The 19,002-nt window shown below is 44.3% G+C and overlaps 1 protein-coding gene across 2 annotated transcripts in view; it reads left to right on the forward strand.

The window, feature by feature from the left end:
* UBR1 (ubiquitin protein ligase E3 component n-recognin 1) overlaps positions 1–19,002 on the forward strand; it is an 81,417-nt gene that overhangs the window by 44,867 nt on the left and 17,548 nt on the right. For both annotated transcript variants that reach the window (XM_058161982.1, XM_058161981.1), the window contains 9 exons: positions 658–747; positions 1,887–2,068; positions 3,335–3,540; positions 6,058–6,151; positions 8,001–8,153; positions 13,460–13,557; positions 14,279–14,369; positions 16,367–16,515; positions 17,605–17,660. In XM_058161982.1, the coding sequence (XP_058017965.1) occupies positions 658–747; positions 1,887–2,068; positions 3,335–3,540; positions 6,058–6,151; positions 8,001–8,153; positions 13,460–13,557; positions 14,279–14,369; positions 16,367–16,515; positions 17,605–17,660 (1,119 nt within the window). The remainder of the gene's footprint in view (positions 1–657; positions 748–1,886; positions 2,069–3,334; positions 3,541–6,057; positions 6,152–8,000; positions 8,154–13,459; positions 13,558–14,278; positions 14,370–16,366; positions 16,516–17,604; positions 17,661–19,002) is intronic.

A 19,002-nucleotide genomic window follows, 5' to 3' on the forward strand; every position in this document is an offset into this window, starting at 1 on the left:
ACACAAGGAATTTGTCTTGGTGCATATGCTCTCAGTGTACATAAAAGAAAAGATACGTTCATCAAGGTACAACATTTACAACACAATTGATGATCAATATATCAATATAAATCATAAGGATTGCCAGCAACAAGTTATAGTCATACAGTCATAAGTGGAAAGAGATTGGTGATGGGAACTATGAAACGATTAATAGTAGTGCAGATTCAGTAAATAGTCTGACAGTGTTGAGGGAATTATTTGTTTAGCAGAGTGATGGCCTTCGGGAAAAAACTGTTCTTGTGTCTAGTTGTTCTGGTGTGCAGTGCTCTATAGCGTCGTTTTGAGGGTAGGAGTTGAAACAGTTTATGTCCAGGATGCGAGGGATCTGCAAATATTTTCACCTAGGACTGTGTTTCTCAAGCTTTAAGGCCTTCCCTATAAAATAAAATAAGGCAAAAGTGTCTCTGAAGATCCCAAGTGGAGTAAAACAATTAAAGATGATTACAATCCACTACAGAAGAAAGGTAATAAGAAGAAATAGTATTGGCTAAATTGAAATGGTTACTAGCAGAGGATGCTTTGGATCTCCATACATTTCTTGCAGGGCAAACTGGAAATATTACGGTACATGTGCTACATTCAATTTGTGTTTAACTATTAAATCTGTGTTTGTAGATGTTTGAGACGATAAAATGTTTGAGAGAGAAGTCTTCTTTTCCCATGGCCGTCAGTACACCCATGTCAGACTCTACAAAAGTTAATGAGGTAACCATGAAATAAGGTAGCCTTATATTCTTAAGCATTTTATGAATAGAGGACCAGGTGAAATGATAAATGTTCTCATTCCTCTACTTTGTTTTTTCTTCTTGTAGTGTATGCTTTGCTGGCACATCCCTCCAGCAGACATTCCTCAACATACAATGTGTCATTCATTTAATGACTGTTGGAAGTTTTAATGGCTCAGAAAGAATGCTTTGTGGCCAATAAAGACTTCCAGCCATTGTAAAACATCACTCGTCCCCCTCCTCCCCGCAATCATGTGATCACAATCTGGGTGCTGGCAACCTATTCATGTGTATCACTGGTTGCACCCAATGATAGTGTGATCACCATTCACAATCTTTTTCACACAACAGACATTGAGAGGCGGAGAGAAAAGGATTTTAGCATCTGGAAGTTCTGCAGATACAGAGAGGATGGAGGAAAGGATTTTAACTATGGTAAAATTCTTCTCTCCCTGTTTCTCTGTCCCTGCACCCTTGTTTTCTTTATCTAGGATAAAGGATTCACTTAGCAATCTGTGTGACTGCTTAGCAACCGCAGCTGGGGGTTCTGGGATTGTGGTCATTGAGCAAAGCAGTCACATGACTCGACTGCTCAACAACTAAGATTTTGATCCCAATTATGGTAATTAATTGTGGACTATCTGTACTCATAATAATTGCAGTCACCACTCTGTAGCTTGTGGAATTGCGTTTTCCCTTTTCCTAAAAATTGCCCGTGGCACTTTTTCCCCTCTAAGGAAGGGGTTCCCAACTTTGAAGCCATGGCCCACAACCGGGCTGTGCGAGCAGTGGGGCAATGAACATGTGCATGTGCACAGCTTGTCTTGCACAAGCAGCAAGCCAGCGCACACTCATGCATGTGCAGCTTTACTGCATGTGTGTGCATGGTCACCCGCTGCTCGTGCGGCCTGGTTCCTCTCTTCCCACCCAGCTGGGCCGCCTCGCCACAAAAGTTGGGGACTACTGCTCTGAGGCTTGTTGGGACCATAACCTTTCACTTTAGGCTGAAGAGCCAGATGTTTGGGGATTTGGCAAGATTATCAGAAGGAAATGCCAGTTTTTATTTTATGTCTGTGATTGCCTTGAATAATACAGAGGGTGTTCGTTCTGTTAAATCAGATGCAGAAAATTCAGGAGAAAGAGAAGGCTGAGAGGAAGAGAAAAGCAGAAGTTGCCCGATTACATCGCCAAAAGATCATGGCTCAGATGTCCGCTTTACAGAAAAATTTCATAGAAACTCACAAGCTCTTGTATGACAACACGCAAGAAACACCCGGAAGAGATGTTATGGAAGTGGAGAGGTAGTAGGAGAGAATAACATATCAGATAAATGCAAAAATTAGTAACCAGGATAATTTGAACCTGGTTAGTATTTGGATTAGAAACCCTCATGACAAGCAGTTTGTGTTCTCCCACAGTCAGCTAGATATGCTGGAAACTGTTAATGGCTCTCTTATTGTGGTAATGTACCATTTTGGATCCCTTCCAATAAAGATAGTTCTTAACTTGCAACAGTTCATTTTGTGACCGTTCAAAGTTATAGCAGCACTGAAAAAAATGACTTGATTGTTTTTCACACAACCATTGCAGCATCCCCATGGTCACATGATCAAAATTCAGATCCTTGGTAAGTGACTCGTATTTATGACGGTTGCAGTGTCCCGGGTTCATGTGATCCCCTTTTCTGACCTTCTGACAAGCAAAGTCAATGGGGAAGCCAAATTCACTTAACAACTATGTTATTAACTTAATAACTGCAGTGATTCACTTGACAACCGTGGTAAGAAAAGCTGTAAAATGGGGCAAAATTCAGTAAACAAATGTTTCAATTAGCAACAGAAATTTTGGGCTCAATGTGGTCATAAGTCAAAGACTACCTGAGTTAATTAAGAGGCAATATGAGAGAGACAACCATTCCCTGAGAGGGGAAAGTGTCACTAGCTCCTAGCAGGGAAGAAGATTGGCACAGCTCATGCATTTCACAAACTGTAGGGTAGACCATAATACAAGTGGTATCTGTGCTAAAATGTGAGGCATTTTTGCCAAGGCAGTGCCTCATCCAATTACATCTGAGAAGCTGAGAGCAGGCCTCAATCTGCTCATAAGAGAAGGGCATGGTGGCAGGCACAGATTTTGAATATATTTCAGTGTATGAGCTCTTCCATCCCTGCAAGATAAAAGTTTAATCTGTCCTAACTTAATCAGGAAGGATCTACTTCTGTACTATTTCTTGTGCTGGCTGAACAAACAAGCTTTTTTTAAAATCTGAGAGTGATGAAATTGTTTTTAAATATTAAATTAAGAAAATTATTGCATCACAGAACTCAGTCAATCATATTAGGTTTCTGTGATTACAATGCTCTTGTATTACTATTCAGATTCACTCGATTCAGCTGCTTGAAAGGTGCTGCATTAAACAGGTTTTCGTTTGAAGTTCAGGTTGACGATAGATCTGTTTTTAATAGTTTTAAAGCAAATTTTATTTTTATCTAAAACTAAATTACAAAATAATCCTTGTAGTGAGCTTTGACTGGATTGTTGATCAGAAATCCACTTATTTGTCTTAGGTTCATACTCCCGCATTATCAAGTCAGAATTGCCTTGGGGCCCAAGCGAGGCCAGTCTGTCACTGAAAAAGAGAGGCTGACATGTATCCTGTGTCAGGAAGAACAGGAAGTAATGCTAGAAAATGCTGCCATGGTTTTATCTGCCTGTATCCAGAGATCCACTGCCTTAACCCAATGTAGAGGGAAAGAACTTGAACTTGCAGGAGGTATGTATATTACGTTATGAAACTTTTGGGGAACTTTATAGCAGCAGAGGACCTTGGGTGAAGCTGATTGTCTGGACCCTTTCCAGTCAGGATTCAGCCTGGGTTATGGGACAGAGATGGTATTGATGATGCTCATAGATAACCTCTGGCAGGAGCCAGATGGGGTAGTGTGACCATACTCGCTCTTTTTGACCTCACAGCCACTTTCAACCATCAACCATGGTATCCTTCTAGACTGGTTTCAGGAGTTGGGAGTGAGCAGCACTGTTTTGTGTTTGTTCCCATCCTTCCTCTGGAGTCGGTTCCAGTCGTTTTTTTATGGAGAGTGGGGAGATCCAGCCACAGAAATCCAGGAGAGATCTCAAGATTCAGTTCTCCCTCCTCTCCTACATGAGACCTCTTGATGAGGTGATCCAACAATTTGGGGTAAGGTAGCATCAATATGCTGATGATACCCAGCTTTATATCTCCATACTGAGCTGCCTGAGCAATATCTTGGATGTCCTGTCTTGGTACTGTAAAGAATAGAATAGAGCAGAGTAGAGTAGAGTAGAGTAGAGTAGAGTAGAGTAGAATAGAATAGAATAGAATAGAATAGAATAGAATAGAATAGAATAGAATAGAATAGAATAGAATAGAATAGAATTTTTTTTATTGGCCAAGTGTGATTGGACACACAAGGAATTTGTCTTGGTGCATATGCTCTCAGTGACATAAAAGAAAAAATACGTTCATCAAGACCTCTAAGGTACAACACTTAATGATAGTCATAGGGTACAAATAAGGAATCAGGAAACAATATCAATATAAATCGTAAGGATACAAGCAATAAAGTTACAGTCATACAGTCATAAGTGGAAGGAGATGGGTGATGGGAACAATGAGAAGATTAATAGTAGTGTAGATTTAGTAAATAGTTTGACAGGGTTGAAGGAATTATTCGTTTAGCAGAGTGATGGCGTTTGGGAAGAAACTGTTCTTAAGTCTAGTTATTCTGGTGTACAGTGCTCTACAAAGTCTGTACAAGGTGCAGTGGGCTTTGATTCAATCCAAGCAAGACTGAGTGGCTTGGGTTTTGGGGCCTTCTAATGACAATTGTTTTCCATTGCCAGTGCTGGATGGGATGGCACTACCCTAGATGGACCCAGGATACACTCTGGGGATCCTCTTGGATTCAAGGGTCCTAATAGAACAGCAGGTGGCAGCTGTGACCACGAGGGCCTTTGTGCACCTTAGTACACTTTAGGGTTGAGTCTTTTCCTGGATTGGGAAGTTTTACTCACACTCTCTCATGCCTTTGTGACTTCCCTGAATTCCTGTAACACTTTGCCCATCAACTAAAGCTTCAACGGGTACTAAAGGGTAGCTGATATTAAACATAACATCATTGCTACATGAGCTGCACTGGCTTCCAGGTGCATTTTAAGATGGTTATCCCCTTGATAACTAAACTGGTTATCATCTTTATGATCCTTCATGTCTTGGGGCCATTTACATAATAGTTGTTTCTATCCATCCAGTTTGGTCTGGCAGGTGGGGCATGTTATGGTCCCATCAGCGAAGGAATAACAACTGGTTATTGTGCCTTTTCTGCTATAGTCCCTTTCCTCTAGAATATTTTCCATTCCAAGATTAAGATGAGCCTAACCCTGTTGGCATTTCAGAAGGCCATGAAGTCTTGGTTGTATGCCCAAGCCTGGGTCCTATTTCTTGGTTTTATTAATATCCATTGCAATAGTTCTACTATGTGATCATACGTCATAGGAACAATTTACACATAGGGATATAGTATGAATGAACTTCAAATAATTTATTTATCAGAATCTTTGCTTCCAATGGATAGCTTCTCATTCTATCTTTTATTTTAAAAATCCTCAAAATCCTAAAATTACAAAAGACTAGAGTTTTACTGACCAGATATTGACAACACTGATCAATCACATGTAATGCAAAAAATCATTTGCTAGTCTTTTAATTTAATATATGTCAGCTTTGGAAGCCATAGTAGGCTGAAGGATTCCACACGCTGCCACTTTCTCCTGTGTGGGAAAGTGGGAGAAGGGGTAGTGGTGGTACAAGGGGCTATTAGACATAATAACATTCTTCCTGCCAGTCAAGGTCAGGCTGAGCCCACATCTGGAGAAGAAGTGGGCGGAGTGATGTCTCGAGAGGGGACAGTTGGAGATTGGAGCATGTGATCGGCAGAGGGGTCATGAGGGTGGGATTTTGGAGTTTGTATTACTGAGGGAGAAACCCGGATCTCCAGATTCAGATTTCCACCAGCTGTGCCAGTTTACCTATGCTAGTAAAAGAACTTTGAAAGATGTTTGCTTCGGAGTCTTTTCTGCAGGAGGGGTTTTCTGGAACGCTGACAATATAAATGATAAGTTCTTTTTTAGTCCCTAAAAAGATGTCCCTTGCCAGAATTGGATGTGTAAGTTTATTAGTGCACATTTTGCAAAACATACCTTATTGCAAAAGAAAAAACTGTGTTAATTAATTCATTTTCTTCCACAGAAGACACTGATCCTCTTTTCATGGATCCGGACTTGTCATGTGGAACACATACCAGCACTTGTGGTCATGTGATGCATGCTGCTTGCTGGCAGAAGTGAGTTGATATATTCAGTAATTTTTATTGTTTGCTTAATCTTTAGTCAGTTTTCAGGCTACCTCTTCTAAGGTGCTTATGTATATGTTATACTAAGTAGAAAGTAAAGAGACAGCAGTAAAAAGAGGGAAAATATTTGTAGCTCAGGGTTGAAATGTGAAGCCCTTGGTGGTCTCTGAGCTTGGTTGTTTTTTTGCAGATGCTTCATTACCCAAACTGGGTAACATCATCAGTGCCAGTCATTTTATAGCCAAGGAATGTACTCAAAAAAATATAAGGCTAAATGCAGAGCAAAAATTACTTGATGAGTTCCAAATTGCAGAGTAAGGGAAGACATGTCATAGGCTAATTCAAACCTAACATAATAGCTCTCAGCTTCACTTTTTGATGTAGTTTTCTTCATCAAGTGAGACAATAAATAAAGCAAAAAATTAAAAAGAATTAAACGGGATGGGAAAGAGAATGGCAGGAATTTGCCTTGAGTTATGGTTTCAAGACCTTAGGGTGTAGATAACTGTAAATTGCATAGTACCCACATTTGTTCTCTTCTCCTCCTCCCCCTCCCCTTCTTTGCTCTTCATTAAGTTGCCTGATGAAGGAGAATGCAAATATTTGCATGCTATTATATAACATTTGGGATTGTCCATTTAAATTAATAATTCTCCAGCTAACAAACATTTCAAAGGTATTTTAAAAAATCAAGGTTATGTCTAGATAAACTGATTTTCTGAATAATTTTCTGATAAGTCTCAAGTTATAGGGTTATATTTGTACTAGGGTTGGCTGACTGAGTCCTAAGTCACTGTTAGTGATGTGAACGTTAAATTCTTTTTTTTCCCTCCAAAACCACTTATCTATACTTTTGTCTATGTTGAGCTGTTGGCTGACAGCTTTTTCTGAATGTCAGTTTCTGCTCCATGGAAATGCAAATGAGTTCAGGTAAAAAGGTAAAGGTAAAAGTTCCCCTCGCACATATGTGCTAGTCGTTGCTGACTCTAGGGGGCGTTGCTCATCTCCGTTTCAAAGCCGAAGAGCCAGCGCTGTCCAAAGACGTCTCCGTGGTCATGTGGCCGGCATGACTCAACTCCAAAGGCGCACGGAACGCTGTTACTTTCCCACCAAAGGTGGTCCCTATTTTTTCTACTTGCATTTTTACATGCTTTCGAAACTGCTAGGTTGGCAGAAGCTGGGGCAAGTAACGGGAGCTCACCCCGTTACCTGGCAGCACTAGGGATTTGAACTGCTGAGCTGCCGACCGTTCGATTGACAAGCTCAACGTCCTAGCCCCTGAGCCACCCCATGAGTTCAGGTAGTCCTTGCTTATTGCCTGCTAATTCAGTGACAGTTTAAAGTTAGGTTGCAAAGGGTGATTTTTATGATTGGTCCTTGAATTTACAGCTATTGTAGCTTTCTCATGGTCACATGATCACAATTCAGGCATTTGGTAACTGGTGCACATTTATGATGGTTGCAGCATCCTGCAGCCACGATTATCATTTCCAACCATTGCAACCAATTTTCAACCCACAAAGTTGATGGGGAAGCGAGCAGGAAGTTGCAATTCATGGTCATATGACATATTTAATGATTGCAGGTGATTTGCTTTATGACTACAGTCGGAAATGATGTAGTAAAACAGGGACAATTATATGACATTTCACTTTATAATCACATCACTCAGTGAAGGAGTACTGGTCCCAGCTGCAGTCAGTAAGCGAAGACTGTATGTATTGTAATGATTTACTGGTGAAATAGTCAAATTGAATGGATACCAAATTTCAGAACTGGGTGTTTACATGTCTGAATTAGGTGGTTTATTCTGAGATGTCCATCTGAATATCCATTTCAGATACTTTGAAGCCATTCAACTGAATTCTCGACAACGTCATCATATTGATCAGGTTTTTGACTTAGGGAATGGCGAGTACCTTTGCCCACTGTGCAAATCCCTGTGCAATACTGTGATACCAATTATTCCTTTGCAAGAAGAGAAGATAAACAGGTATGTGACTATATTTCTTTTCTCCTATATTTTAATCTACAACTGTTTTTCTTACATTTATAGGGAAAATATTTATTTATTTATTTATTTATTTATTATTTAAATTTTTATACCGCCCTTCTCCCGAAGGACTCAGGGCGGTTTACAGCCAGATAAAATAAACAGTCCTATTACAAAATAAATACTATTAAAATACCACTAAAAAACTTATTCAATTTGGCCGCAATTAAAATTTAGCAAATAATAAAATCCATTAAAAAACCCATTAAAAACCCATCAATAAAACCCATTAAAAACCCATAAAAAACTAACCCAGTCCAGCGCAAATAAATAAGTGAGTTTTGAGCTCGCGGCGAAAGGTTCGGAGGTCCGGAAGTTGACGAAGTCCTGGGGGGAGTTCGTTCCAGAGGCGGAGCCCCACAGAAGGCCCTTCCCTGTGTGTCGCCAGACGACACTGCCGCACCGACGGCACCCCAAGGAGTCCCTCTCTGTGAGAGCGCACGGGTCGGTGAGAGGTATTCGGTAGCAGCAGGCGGTCCCGTAAGTAACCCGGCCCTATGCCATGGGCGCTTTAAAGACGTTCACCAACACCTTGAAGCGCACCCGGAAGGCCACAGGTAGCCAGTGCAGCCTGCGCAGGATAGGTGTCACTCGGGAGCCACGAGGGGCTCCCTCTATCACCCGCGCCGCTGCATTCTGGACCAACTGCAGCCTCCGGATGCCCTTCAAGGGGAGCCCCATGTAGAGAGCATTGCAGTAGTCCAGACGAGACGTCACAAGGGCGTGAGTGACTGTGCACAAGGCATCCCGGTCTAGAAAGGCGCGCAACTGGCGCACCAGGCGAACGTGGTGGAAACCTCTCCTGGAGCCGGCCGCCAAATGATCTTCAAAAGACAGCCGTGCATCCAGGAGAACGCCCAGATTGCGCACCCTCTCCATCGGGGCCAATGACTCGCTCCCGACAGTCAGCCGCGGACTCAGCTGACTGTACCGGGATGCCGGCATCCACAGCCACTCCGTCTTGGAGGATTGAGCTTGAGCCTGTTTCTCCCCATCCAGACCCGTCGGCTTCCAAACACCGGGACAGCACTTGATAGCTTCATTGGGGTGGCCCGGTGTGGAAAAGTACAGCTGGGTGTCATCAGCGTACAGCTGGTACCTCACACGAAGCCACTGATGATCTCACCCAGTGGCTTCATATAGATGTTGAACAGAAGGCGAGAGAATCGGCCCTGCGGCACCCACAAGTGAGGCGCGCGGTGACCTCTGCCCGTCAACACCGTCTGCGACCGGTCGGAGAGATAGGAGGAGAACCACCGATAAACGGTGCCTCCACTCCCAATCCCTCCAACCGGCGCAGCAGGATACCATGGTCGATGGTATCAAAAGCCGCTGAGAGGTCTAATAGGACCAGGGCAGAGGAATAACCCCTATCCCTGGCCCTCCAGAGATCATCCACCAACGCGACCAAAGCCGTCTCAGTACTGTAACCGGGTCGGAAGCCGGACTGGAACAGGTCCAGATAGACAGTTTCCTCCAGGTGCAGGGAAACTGATATGCCACCATACTCTCTACAACCTTCGCCGCGGCGGGTTGGAGACCGGACGATAGTTACCTAAAACAGCCGGGTCCAGGAAGGCTTCTTGAGGAGGGCCTCACCACCGCCTCTTTCAAGGCGGCGGAAAGACTCCTCCACCAAGGAATCACCCGTAAGCCCGTGGAGCCAGCCGCGTGTCACCTCCTGAGTGGCCAGCACCAGCCAGGAGGGGCACGGGTCCAGTAAACACGTGGTGGCATTCAATCTACCCAGCAACCTGTCCATGTCCTCGGGAGTCACAGGGTCAAACTCATCCCAAACAACATCACCAAGACCGCCCTCAGATACCCCGTCTGAATCACCACAATTTTGGTCCAGACCGTCCCTAAGCTGAACGATTTTATCGTATAGATAACCGTTAAACTCCTCAGCACGTCCCATAGCGGGTCATCCCGCTCCCCCTGGTGAAGGAGGGAGCGGGTCACCCGGAACAGGGCAGCTGGGCGGTTATCTGCCGACGCAATGAGGGAGGAGGCGTAGGAACGCCTCGCTTCCCTCAGTGCCACTAGGTAGGTCCTAGTATAGGATCTAACTAGTGTCCGATCAGCCTCTGACTGGCTGGACCTCCAGGAACTCTCTAGGCGTCTTCTCCGGCGTTTCATCCCCCTCAGCTCCTCGGAGAACCAAGGAGCCGGTTGGGATCTGCGCCGGGTCAGAGGCCGCAAAGGCACGACACGGTCTAAAGCCCCAGCCGCAGCCCGTTCCCAGGCTGCAGCTAGTTCCTCTGCCGTGCCGTGAGCCAGACCCTCAGGAAGTGGCCCAAGCTCCGTCCGAAACCTCTCTGGGTCCATCAGGCGCCTGGGACGGTACCATCGTAGTGGTTCCGTCTCCCTGCGGTGTTGGGTAGCGGTCAGAAAGTCCAGGCGAAGGAGAGAGTGATCTGACCATGACAAAGGTTCAATGACTATTTCCTTTAAGTCCAGATCTCGACCACTGACCAGAGACAAAATCAGGTCCAGTGTGCCTCCCCGATGTGACTGGGGCCATCCACTACTTGAGTCAGGTCCAAGGCCGTCATGGAGCCAAGAACTCCCGAGCTACCGTCGATGGCGAGCCGGCAGATGGCAGTTAAAGTCCCCATGACTAACAGTCTGGGGTCTCCACTGCCACCCGGCAAGCACCTCCAGGAGCTCGGGCAGGGCAGCTGTCACGCAGCAAGGAGCCAGGTACGCGACCAGCAAGCCCATCTGACATCTATGACCCCACCTCACAAAGAGGATTCACACCGCGATCTGAGGTACAGTGGTCTCCCTCGGCTCTAGACTCTCTTTAATAGCAACCGCCACCCTCCACCCCTACCCTGGGCCTCGGCTGATGGAATGCACGGAAACCGGTGGGCACATCTCGACCAGGGCACACCCCTTCAGTGCCCAACCAGGTCTCCGTAACGCCTATAATATCCGCGGCACCCCTGAATCAGATCATGTATTAGGGGGCCTTGGCCACGGACCGTCGTTGCATAACATCAGACGCAGGCCCAGGCTCTGAGGGTCTTGACCATCCGGGAACGGAGAAGTCAGATCGGGGCACGCGATCGCCTGTAAACATCGAACGCGTGACCCCTATGTCGATCGATCCCCCTTCCGCCATATCTGCCCTCCCACTTACCGTGCAAATAGACTCACCTCACACAAAGGAACACACTCCCCCATAACCTCCGAACCCATTTGATAGTCGCCACGAGCATGCGTTGGAACTGGTTTCCTCCCGACGGGCTACCCCCTCACCCGCCCTAACCTCCCACCCCACCCAACGCTACCCTCCCCCCCCTCCAACCCAGCCCCGTCAGTTTCTACCCTCCCCTTAAAATTCCCATTAACATTCCCTTTAAAAACCCTATTAAAATAATTAATTAAAAATCGCCTGAGTCTCCTATTTTTGGCATGCCATCTCGGGGTTCCAAAACCCGTCCTCAAGATGGACCTCGATAATGTGGAGGCCAGACCCGCGAGAGGGAATCTCGAGGGCAAGAAGGTCAGCCGCTGTAAATGTCCGCATGGTAAAAGTCCGGCAAACGGACCCATCCTGGACCTGTCAAGATGGAAATTGACGCACCAGGAGTTCCGAGTAGAAGACAGACGGGATATAGGTCTTGGGCGGTAGATGAACAAACCGCCATGATTAAGTCAGAGCTCCAACCCCTCTTCTCCAGTCCCAAGGGGTGGTCTATGGGCACAAAGGGGGGGGGAGGATATAGTCCTACAATAGTCAAGCTAGGATTGTCCAGGACCATCCTCAATTCCCCCACTGGGGACCAAAGGTCTTCAAACGATCCCCTTGCAGCCAGCCCATGGGCATCCTCAAAGATGGTAAAAAGGTGCCTACATGGCCCGTGATCGTCCTTCAAGTTGACACAGAGGACGAAACACGCGCCTAGTGGGCCAAGCTGCTCCACCGACGAGGCATCTCTCTCCAAAAAGTCCGGGGGGGGGGCAAAGGACTCAAAAAGCCCCCACTGACGGTCTATAGACGTCCTCCAGGTGGTGGCGAGGGCATCCCCTGGACCCGTGGACAGCCTTCAGCCTTCAAGATGACAAAGAAGGCGACCGTCGGGCCTCTTTGTGGCCGCTAAGCCAGGCCTCCAACTGGAATAGGCCACTCACCCGCCAGGTTTGCTGGGTCATGCCACAGTTCGCCGGACCCAGTCAACCACCAACAGGCTAGGCCCTGGCCAAGCCGGTCCAGCCAGGCCGCCGCCACCGCCGTCACCGACACCGACACCGACACTACCGCTGCCGGGGGGAAAGAGCCTCCAGGCCAGGCCGCCGCCGCCACCGAAGGACTCGGCCGCCGCCGCCACTGTTGGATAAGGGCCAGGCTGTTCCCACACCGGCACCGCAGACGAGGGGGGACAAAGGGGAGAGAGGCTCTAGGCCCCTCCCAAAGCAGGGCCAAGCCAGGCCGCCGACCACCGCCGCCGGAAAACCGCCGGAAAAACCGGCCACTACCGCCGCCGCTGGAAAAGCCCGGCCACTGCCGCCCAGCCAGGCCGCTGCCGCCCGGCCTGGAGAGGGCCGGACCGCTGCCGGACCTCTGCCGGACCGCTGCCGCTGCTGGAAAAGGCCCGGCATGATACATGATTCTTTCCTATGTTGTACAGATAGTCCTCAACTTATGACCACAATTGAGTTCAAAATTTCTGTTGCTAAGCAAGGTAGTTGTTAAATGAATTTTGCCCCATTTTTTTGGCCCCAGTTGTTAAGTGAATTGTTGCAGTTGTTAAATGAATCATATGATTGTTAAGTGAATCTGGCTTCCCCCCTTGACTGTGCTTGTCGGAAGGCAGCTGGGAAGATTACAAATATGATCACATGACCTTCCACGACAGTGCAGCTCTCATAAATACATGCCAGTTGCCCAGCACTGAATTTTGATGACCTGACCATGGGGATGTTGCAGTGGTCATAAGTGTGAAAATTGGTCTTAAGTCAGTTTTTTCAGTGCTGTTGTAACTTTGAATGGTCAATAAATGAATGGTTGTAAGTCAAGGACTATCTGTACGAGCATTTTATCAACATATTGTCTGGTGTTAAGATCTTTCTCAACTTTGTAGGAAATACCCATTTTTGATAGCTAGAACAAACACAGCAAGATCAGTTCATATTTGAATAATCACCATCATAACCCTTGAATAATCACCAATAGCTTTTTAAATGATGTCGTGTGTGTAAAACATGCACATTCCATGGCTGTCTTTTTCTATTGTCAGTGAGGATGCAGAAATGGTAGCTCAGCTTCTGTCTTTGTCCAAGTGGCTAGAGATTGTTATGGCTCGGATAGCTGGTTACAACAAGAAAAGCAATAAAGGTTAGTGAATCTCATGGAGAACTTTAGAACTGAGAAAAACTCTTTAAGATGCTATTGAATGGGTTAAGATGTAATCCCATTTGTTTTCCAGTTACAAAATTGCTTCCATTGATCTTTATTATTTCTCATAATCTTGTCTTTTTTTTTTTATTTACATTTATATCCCGCCCTTCTCCGAAGACTCAGGGCGGCTTACATTGTGTAAGGCAATAGTCTCATTCTATTTGTATATTTATATACAAAGTCAACTTATTGCCCCGCCAACAATCTGGGTCCTCATTTTACCTACCTTATAAAGGATGGAAGGCTAAGTCAGCCTTGGGCCTGGTGGGACTTGAACCTGCAGTAATTGGAGGCAGCTGTGTTTAATAACAGGCTTCTTACAGCCTGAGCCACACCGCTCTGGTTGTATTTTACTGGTGCAGTCAATATTCCATTTCTTTTATGATTTATTAATTTCTTAGTTTATTGTCTATACTAGTATATTGCATTAGGATGCCTTTGTCATTATTTCTACATTTTAAGGTCACTAACCTAGAGAGAAATTACAAATCTTTATGCATTTTATCAAGGCTATTTAATTTCTCATATGGCTAAATAGAAATTTTGGCCAAATGACTAAATTGCATTTTTATAATAAAAGTCAGATTTTTTATAGTAAAAGTATTTATTTCAGTTAGTTAAAATCAAAATGTAACAATCTTTTATTTGATTTTTGAAGAAACCAAAATTGCCCCATCTTTACTTAATAAAGAAATGGAAGATGCTGCATCTGAATTCCATTCTATACTTAGCTTTGGAGTTCAGCCTTTGTAAGTATTGAGTCACACTTATAATGTTTTTGTTATATGTATATTGTGAATCTATCTATCTATTATAAATTAGCAACTTTACATATGGATATTTCTTCTATATCCAAGAGATGAATTCAGTGGAATTGCTTGTTCATGAAATATTTTGAAACATTATACAGTTGCCTTAATAAAGAGTTACTATACTAGTTAGTTCATAAAACAAAATAGACATTTCATTAAAAGTTAGAGTATACATAGCATATCTTAGAAAATAATTACATCATATGACAATATGATTTATATCCATGATGGAGAACCTATGGCACATGTGCCTGAAGTGGCACGTGGAGCCATGTCACCTGGCATGCGCGGCGTCAGCTGTTCCTCTTCTGGGTTTCTGGTGCACATGCGCACGCAATGATTAGCTGGCCTTTGTGTGTGCAGCAGTGCCAGAAACCGGAAGAGCTGGTCTTCCGTTTTCTGGCGTGAGCATGTGCGCCGGCCAGCATGCACATGTGTGACAGTAACCAGAAAACTTGCTTGCGTGCCAGAAACCGGAAGTTCCTTATCCAGTGCGCGCATGCCCCCTGGGCAGCTCCTCTTCCTGGTCACGGCCCTGAAAAGTGTGAAGTGCTCCCTTTTTGGCATTTGGTGCTGTGCACGCACATGCTCCCTTTTCGGCACTAGGTGCCGAAAAGGTTTGCCAACACTGCTTTATATATTACTTTTTTAATGTATGTTCTTATGTTTAAATGAAGTGTTTTTATTGAAAATCTTATAATGAAGTTCATTTATATAGTTTATTTTTATTGTCTCTCACTTTGTTGTTCAAACAAACAAAAAGAACAACCACTAATTTGAATTCTAGCTAGTCACTTTAGGAACTGCTAACTTCAACCGACCATGGGCTGGATCCAGTTTGCGGGGTGCTTAGATCTGGCCTGTGGGACTGCACTGGAAACAGCGAAGGACCAACCCGCGGAGCCTCTGTCAGCAAAAACAGGTTTCCAATCTCTGTTTTTGGCTGGGATGGCCTCCTGCAACCCTCTGCCAATGGAAACAGAGCTGGGAGGACCCTCCAAAGCTCCATTTTCAGTGGGAAAACGTTGCAGGAAGCCATCCCAGCCAAAAACAGAGATTGGAAGCCTGTTTTTGCTGGCAGAGGACTCGGGCCGCCACAGGTGCCCCTGACATGAGTGACGTCAGAGCTGGCCACACCTACCCAGGCCCCGCCCTCCTGGGGGCCCCCCGAGGTCAAACACAACCCTGATGTGTCCCTGACTGAAATCAAGTTTGACACTCCTGGTCTAATGTATCCAGTTTAGGGCAATTTCCAGCAATGAGGACTTCAGTTCCTAGAATTTTGCTGCCCACATAGCCTTTGCTAAGTATTCTAATAGTTGAAATCCACAGATCTGAAAGTTGTCTACTTTGTTAAACTAGAGTATTGTTTTCCATTGAGCAAATGCATCTAGCCTGAAAGACTAAAATTTCAAGCCTGTTGCCAGGAATTATAGTTTTCAGTGACAGTTTAGTACTGCACGTTTCTGACATAATTAAGAATATTACCGTATATACTCGAGTATAAGCCGAGTTTTTCAGCACGTTTTTTGTGCTGAAAAACGTCCCCTCGGCTTATACTCGAGTATATACGGCTTATACTCGAGTTTTTTTTTTTTCTTCTTTTTTTCACATTATACCGGATGGTGCAAACTTGGCGGGCTTTTGCATTAGCGCGGGGAAGCCCTGCCGGTGCAGTGAGAGGGCGGGGCGGGGGAGCCGCCAGCCTTCTCGGCTGAGGGAGGGAGGCTTTCCCTGACCGGTAGCTGCCTCATTTCCTTCCCTCGGCTTATACTCGAGTCCCCAGTTTACCCCAGTTTTTTGGGGTAAAATTGGGGACCTCGGCTTATACTCGGATCGGCTTATATTCGAGTATATACGGCTTCAGATAATGTAACAATTTATCTTTTGAACATTATCATCACCAGTTCACAACTACTGGGTTCCTTCCACAGAATTGAATATTCAAACAGCATTAAAGAGATGGTGGTTCTCTTTGCCACAGCAATTTATAGAATTGGATTACAAGTTGCTCCTAATGAAGTTGATCCACGTATTCCTATGATGACTTGGAGCACTTGTGCTTTTACAATCCAGTGTTTGGGTAAGTAAAAAGTTGAATTTATGAGACCATTTGAAATAAAGCTTTTATTTTATTTGTTTTTAACATAAAATAGTAAGCAACTATATTTTTGAAAATAAAGAAAAGCTACTTAAAGTAGTTAATCAAATCTTGGTACATAGAATGCTAAATGTATTTATTAAATTTACATGTCACCCATCTTGCTGTCTGCACATAATGTGGGATTATGCTAGACAAAAGTCAGACCCTTACAGTCCCCATTAGCATCCTATTGCTGCTAAAAGTGGATAGTGAATTTTTTTATTTTGATTTCAGAAAATACTACTTTCTATGTTTTTTCCCCTAATACTCCTTTGGTAATGGTAATAATGGTACTATCCACCACAAAACCATTTTTAGAAATTGTCGTAGATGGGAAGATATTTGTTGCTCTAGAATTGGTACTAGGATTATGTTTAGATATAACAGCAAGAAACATTTAAATGCCCATGGCTAATATCATGATTAATAATATCATAGGCTAAGCCTTGGTTTATTAAATAATTCTACTTTGTACTTTAATTTCTAGTATTCAGTGTTCTAGTATTCAATTTCTAGTATTGAAAAGTGAAAGGAGACTATTCTGTGCACTAGTGTATTACTATAAAGATTTTAACACATCTATATCTGTGCAAATGCAATAAGCTGAAGCAGAACTGCTAATTTAGAATAGGTCTAACTATAATGGAGCTTGTTTCTGATAAGACTCCTAGAAATAAATTCTGTACAATTTAATACAGTTATAATTTGCTATTGATATGGGATATTTCAAGTGAAAAGAATGAACAAATAAAATGAGATTTGAATAAATGAATTGGTACATCCCTCTTGGATGTTGTGCTGCACCATCTCTGACATGAAAGCATGCCAGATGTAAAAAAAATAAATTGTCACAGCAAAAACAAGGTTTTTGATACCTGTCGAATTGCATTAAAATCAAAATCCTATCCTATCCCCTTGAAAACATCAGTTCATAGAGATTTATGGGAATTGATCTGTAAAGATCTGGCAATTTTTGACCACTATTAAAGTACACCTTATTCATTTTACATTTTCTTCTTGTTTTTAAAGAAAATCTTCTAGAAGATGAGGGCAAGGCTTTATTTGGCTCTCTACAAAGTAGACAGGTATGAATGACTGGTGGCAATAAATGTGTTTTTATCCATTACCAAGGTAAATAGACGGATAGTTTCTTCAGAGAGATCCTTTTAATCCTTAAAATTTACATTATATATATGCATTTTTTAAAGTTGAAAAATGTGCTTTGTCCCACAAGGAAAAAAATTAGTATTTTTTTTGTCAAGAGCTGTTTATATACATAACAATACATAATTATATTGTTATATAATTAGCTGTAATGTAAACTGCTGAATAGAAGATTGGCTTTGCCCTTTATACTAAACTGTATATCTCCAGAGAACAAGGCTCATGAGTACTGATCCAGATGCAATTGTGATTTTTTTTCTTGAGTAATTATTTGTATTCCTAGTTGTTAACTCTTCTTGTAAGACACTTCCAAATAATAGGCATATTTAAACAGATGCTGATTGGTCCTAAAGATGTTGTAGTTGCATTCTGCATTTTTGTTTTTTCTGAAGAAGGACTTCAGGCTAAATATTGTGTTTCCCCAAAAATAAGACCAGGTCTTATAATTTTTTTGTCACCAAAGTAAGCATTAGGGCTTATTTTTGGGGTAGGGTTTATTTTTTGCTATCGCAATGGAGCAGGAGGCGAGGCAGGGTGGTGGAGGACGAAGCAAGAAGGCAGGGGGATGGAGGACGAAGCGAGGTGGGGGGTGCAGAGCTGCCCCACTTGCCCTGCAGTGGCTTACCAGAGGGCCCTGCAGCCAGGCCATCAACGTGCTGACAACTGCCTGGCCTTGTGGCGGCTGCTCCAACAGCCCCATGCAGATTGCCAGCCCACTTCTTCTTACTCGCTGCTGCAATGAAGCAGGAGGCTGAGCAATGCACCGGTGCCACAGCCACTAAGCAAGGCAATGGAGGGGGTGGAGGATGGAGTGAGGCGGGGGGATGGAGGACAAAGCCCCAATAGTATCCTTAGCCGCCCAGTCTGCAGAGCCCTGATGTTGGCAGAGTGAGGCAATGGCGGCTGAAATGCCCCTTCCCTGTCTCACCTGGCAGCAGCCAGTGGGGTGCCTCCTGCCGCCAGTCCTGTTCCATCATTGGTTGTCTGGAGCCCTTGGTGGGTTTGCTTTGCCACCTGCTTTCCAACTCCCGCCTCTTGTGGCTTCCCCAAAACATCCCTTCACTAACCTTTCCAGCTCTGTTCGCCACCGCAATCAGGGCAACAAAAGATGACTGTGGAACTTAAAAAAAAAAAAGTTCAATCAGATCTTCCAACTTTGCGAGATCTTCCCCCACCCCACCCCACCCCGAGAAGTTGGAAGGTCTGATTGATTCTATTTTTTTTTTTTTTAGTCCCACAAACTTCTTTTGTTGCCCTGCACGC

This window comes from Ahaetulla prasina, chromosome 1 (assembly GCF_028640845.1).
Source record: "Ahaetulla prasina isolate Xishuangbanna chromosome 1, ASM2864084v1, whole genome shotgun sequence".
In the NCBI taxonomy this organism is placed as follows: Eukaryota; Metazoa; Chordata; class Lepidosauria; order Squamata; family Colubridae; genus Ahaetulla; species Ahaetulla prasina.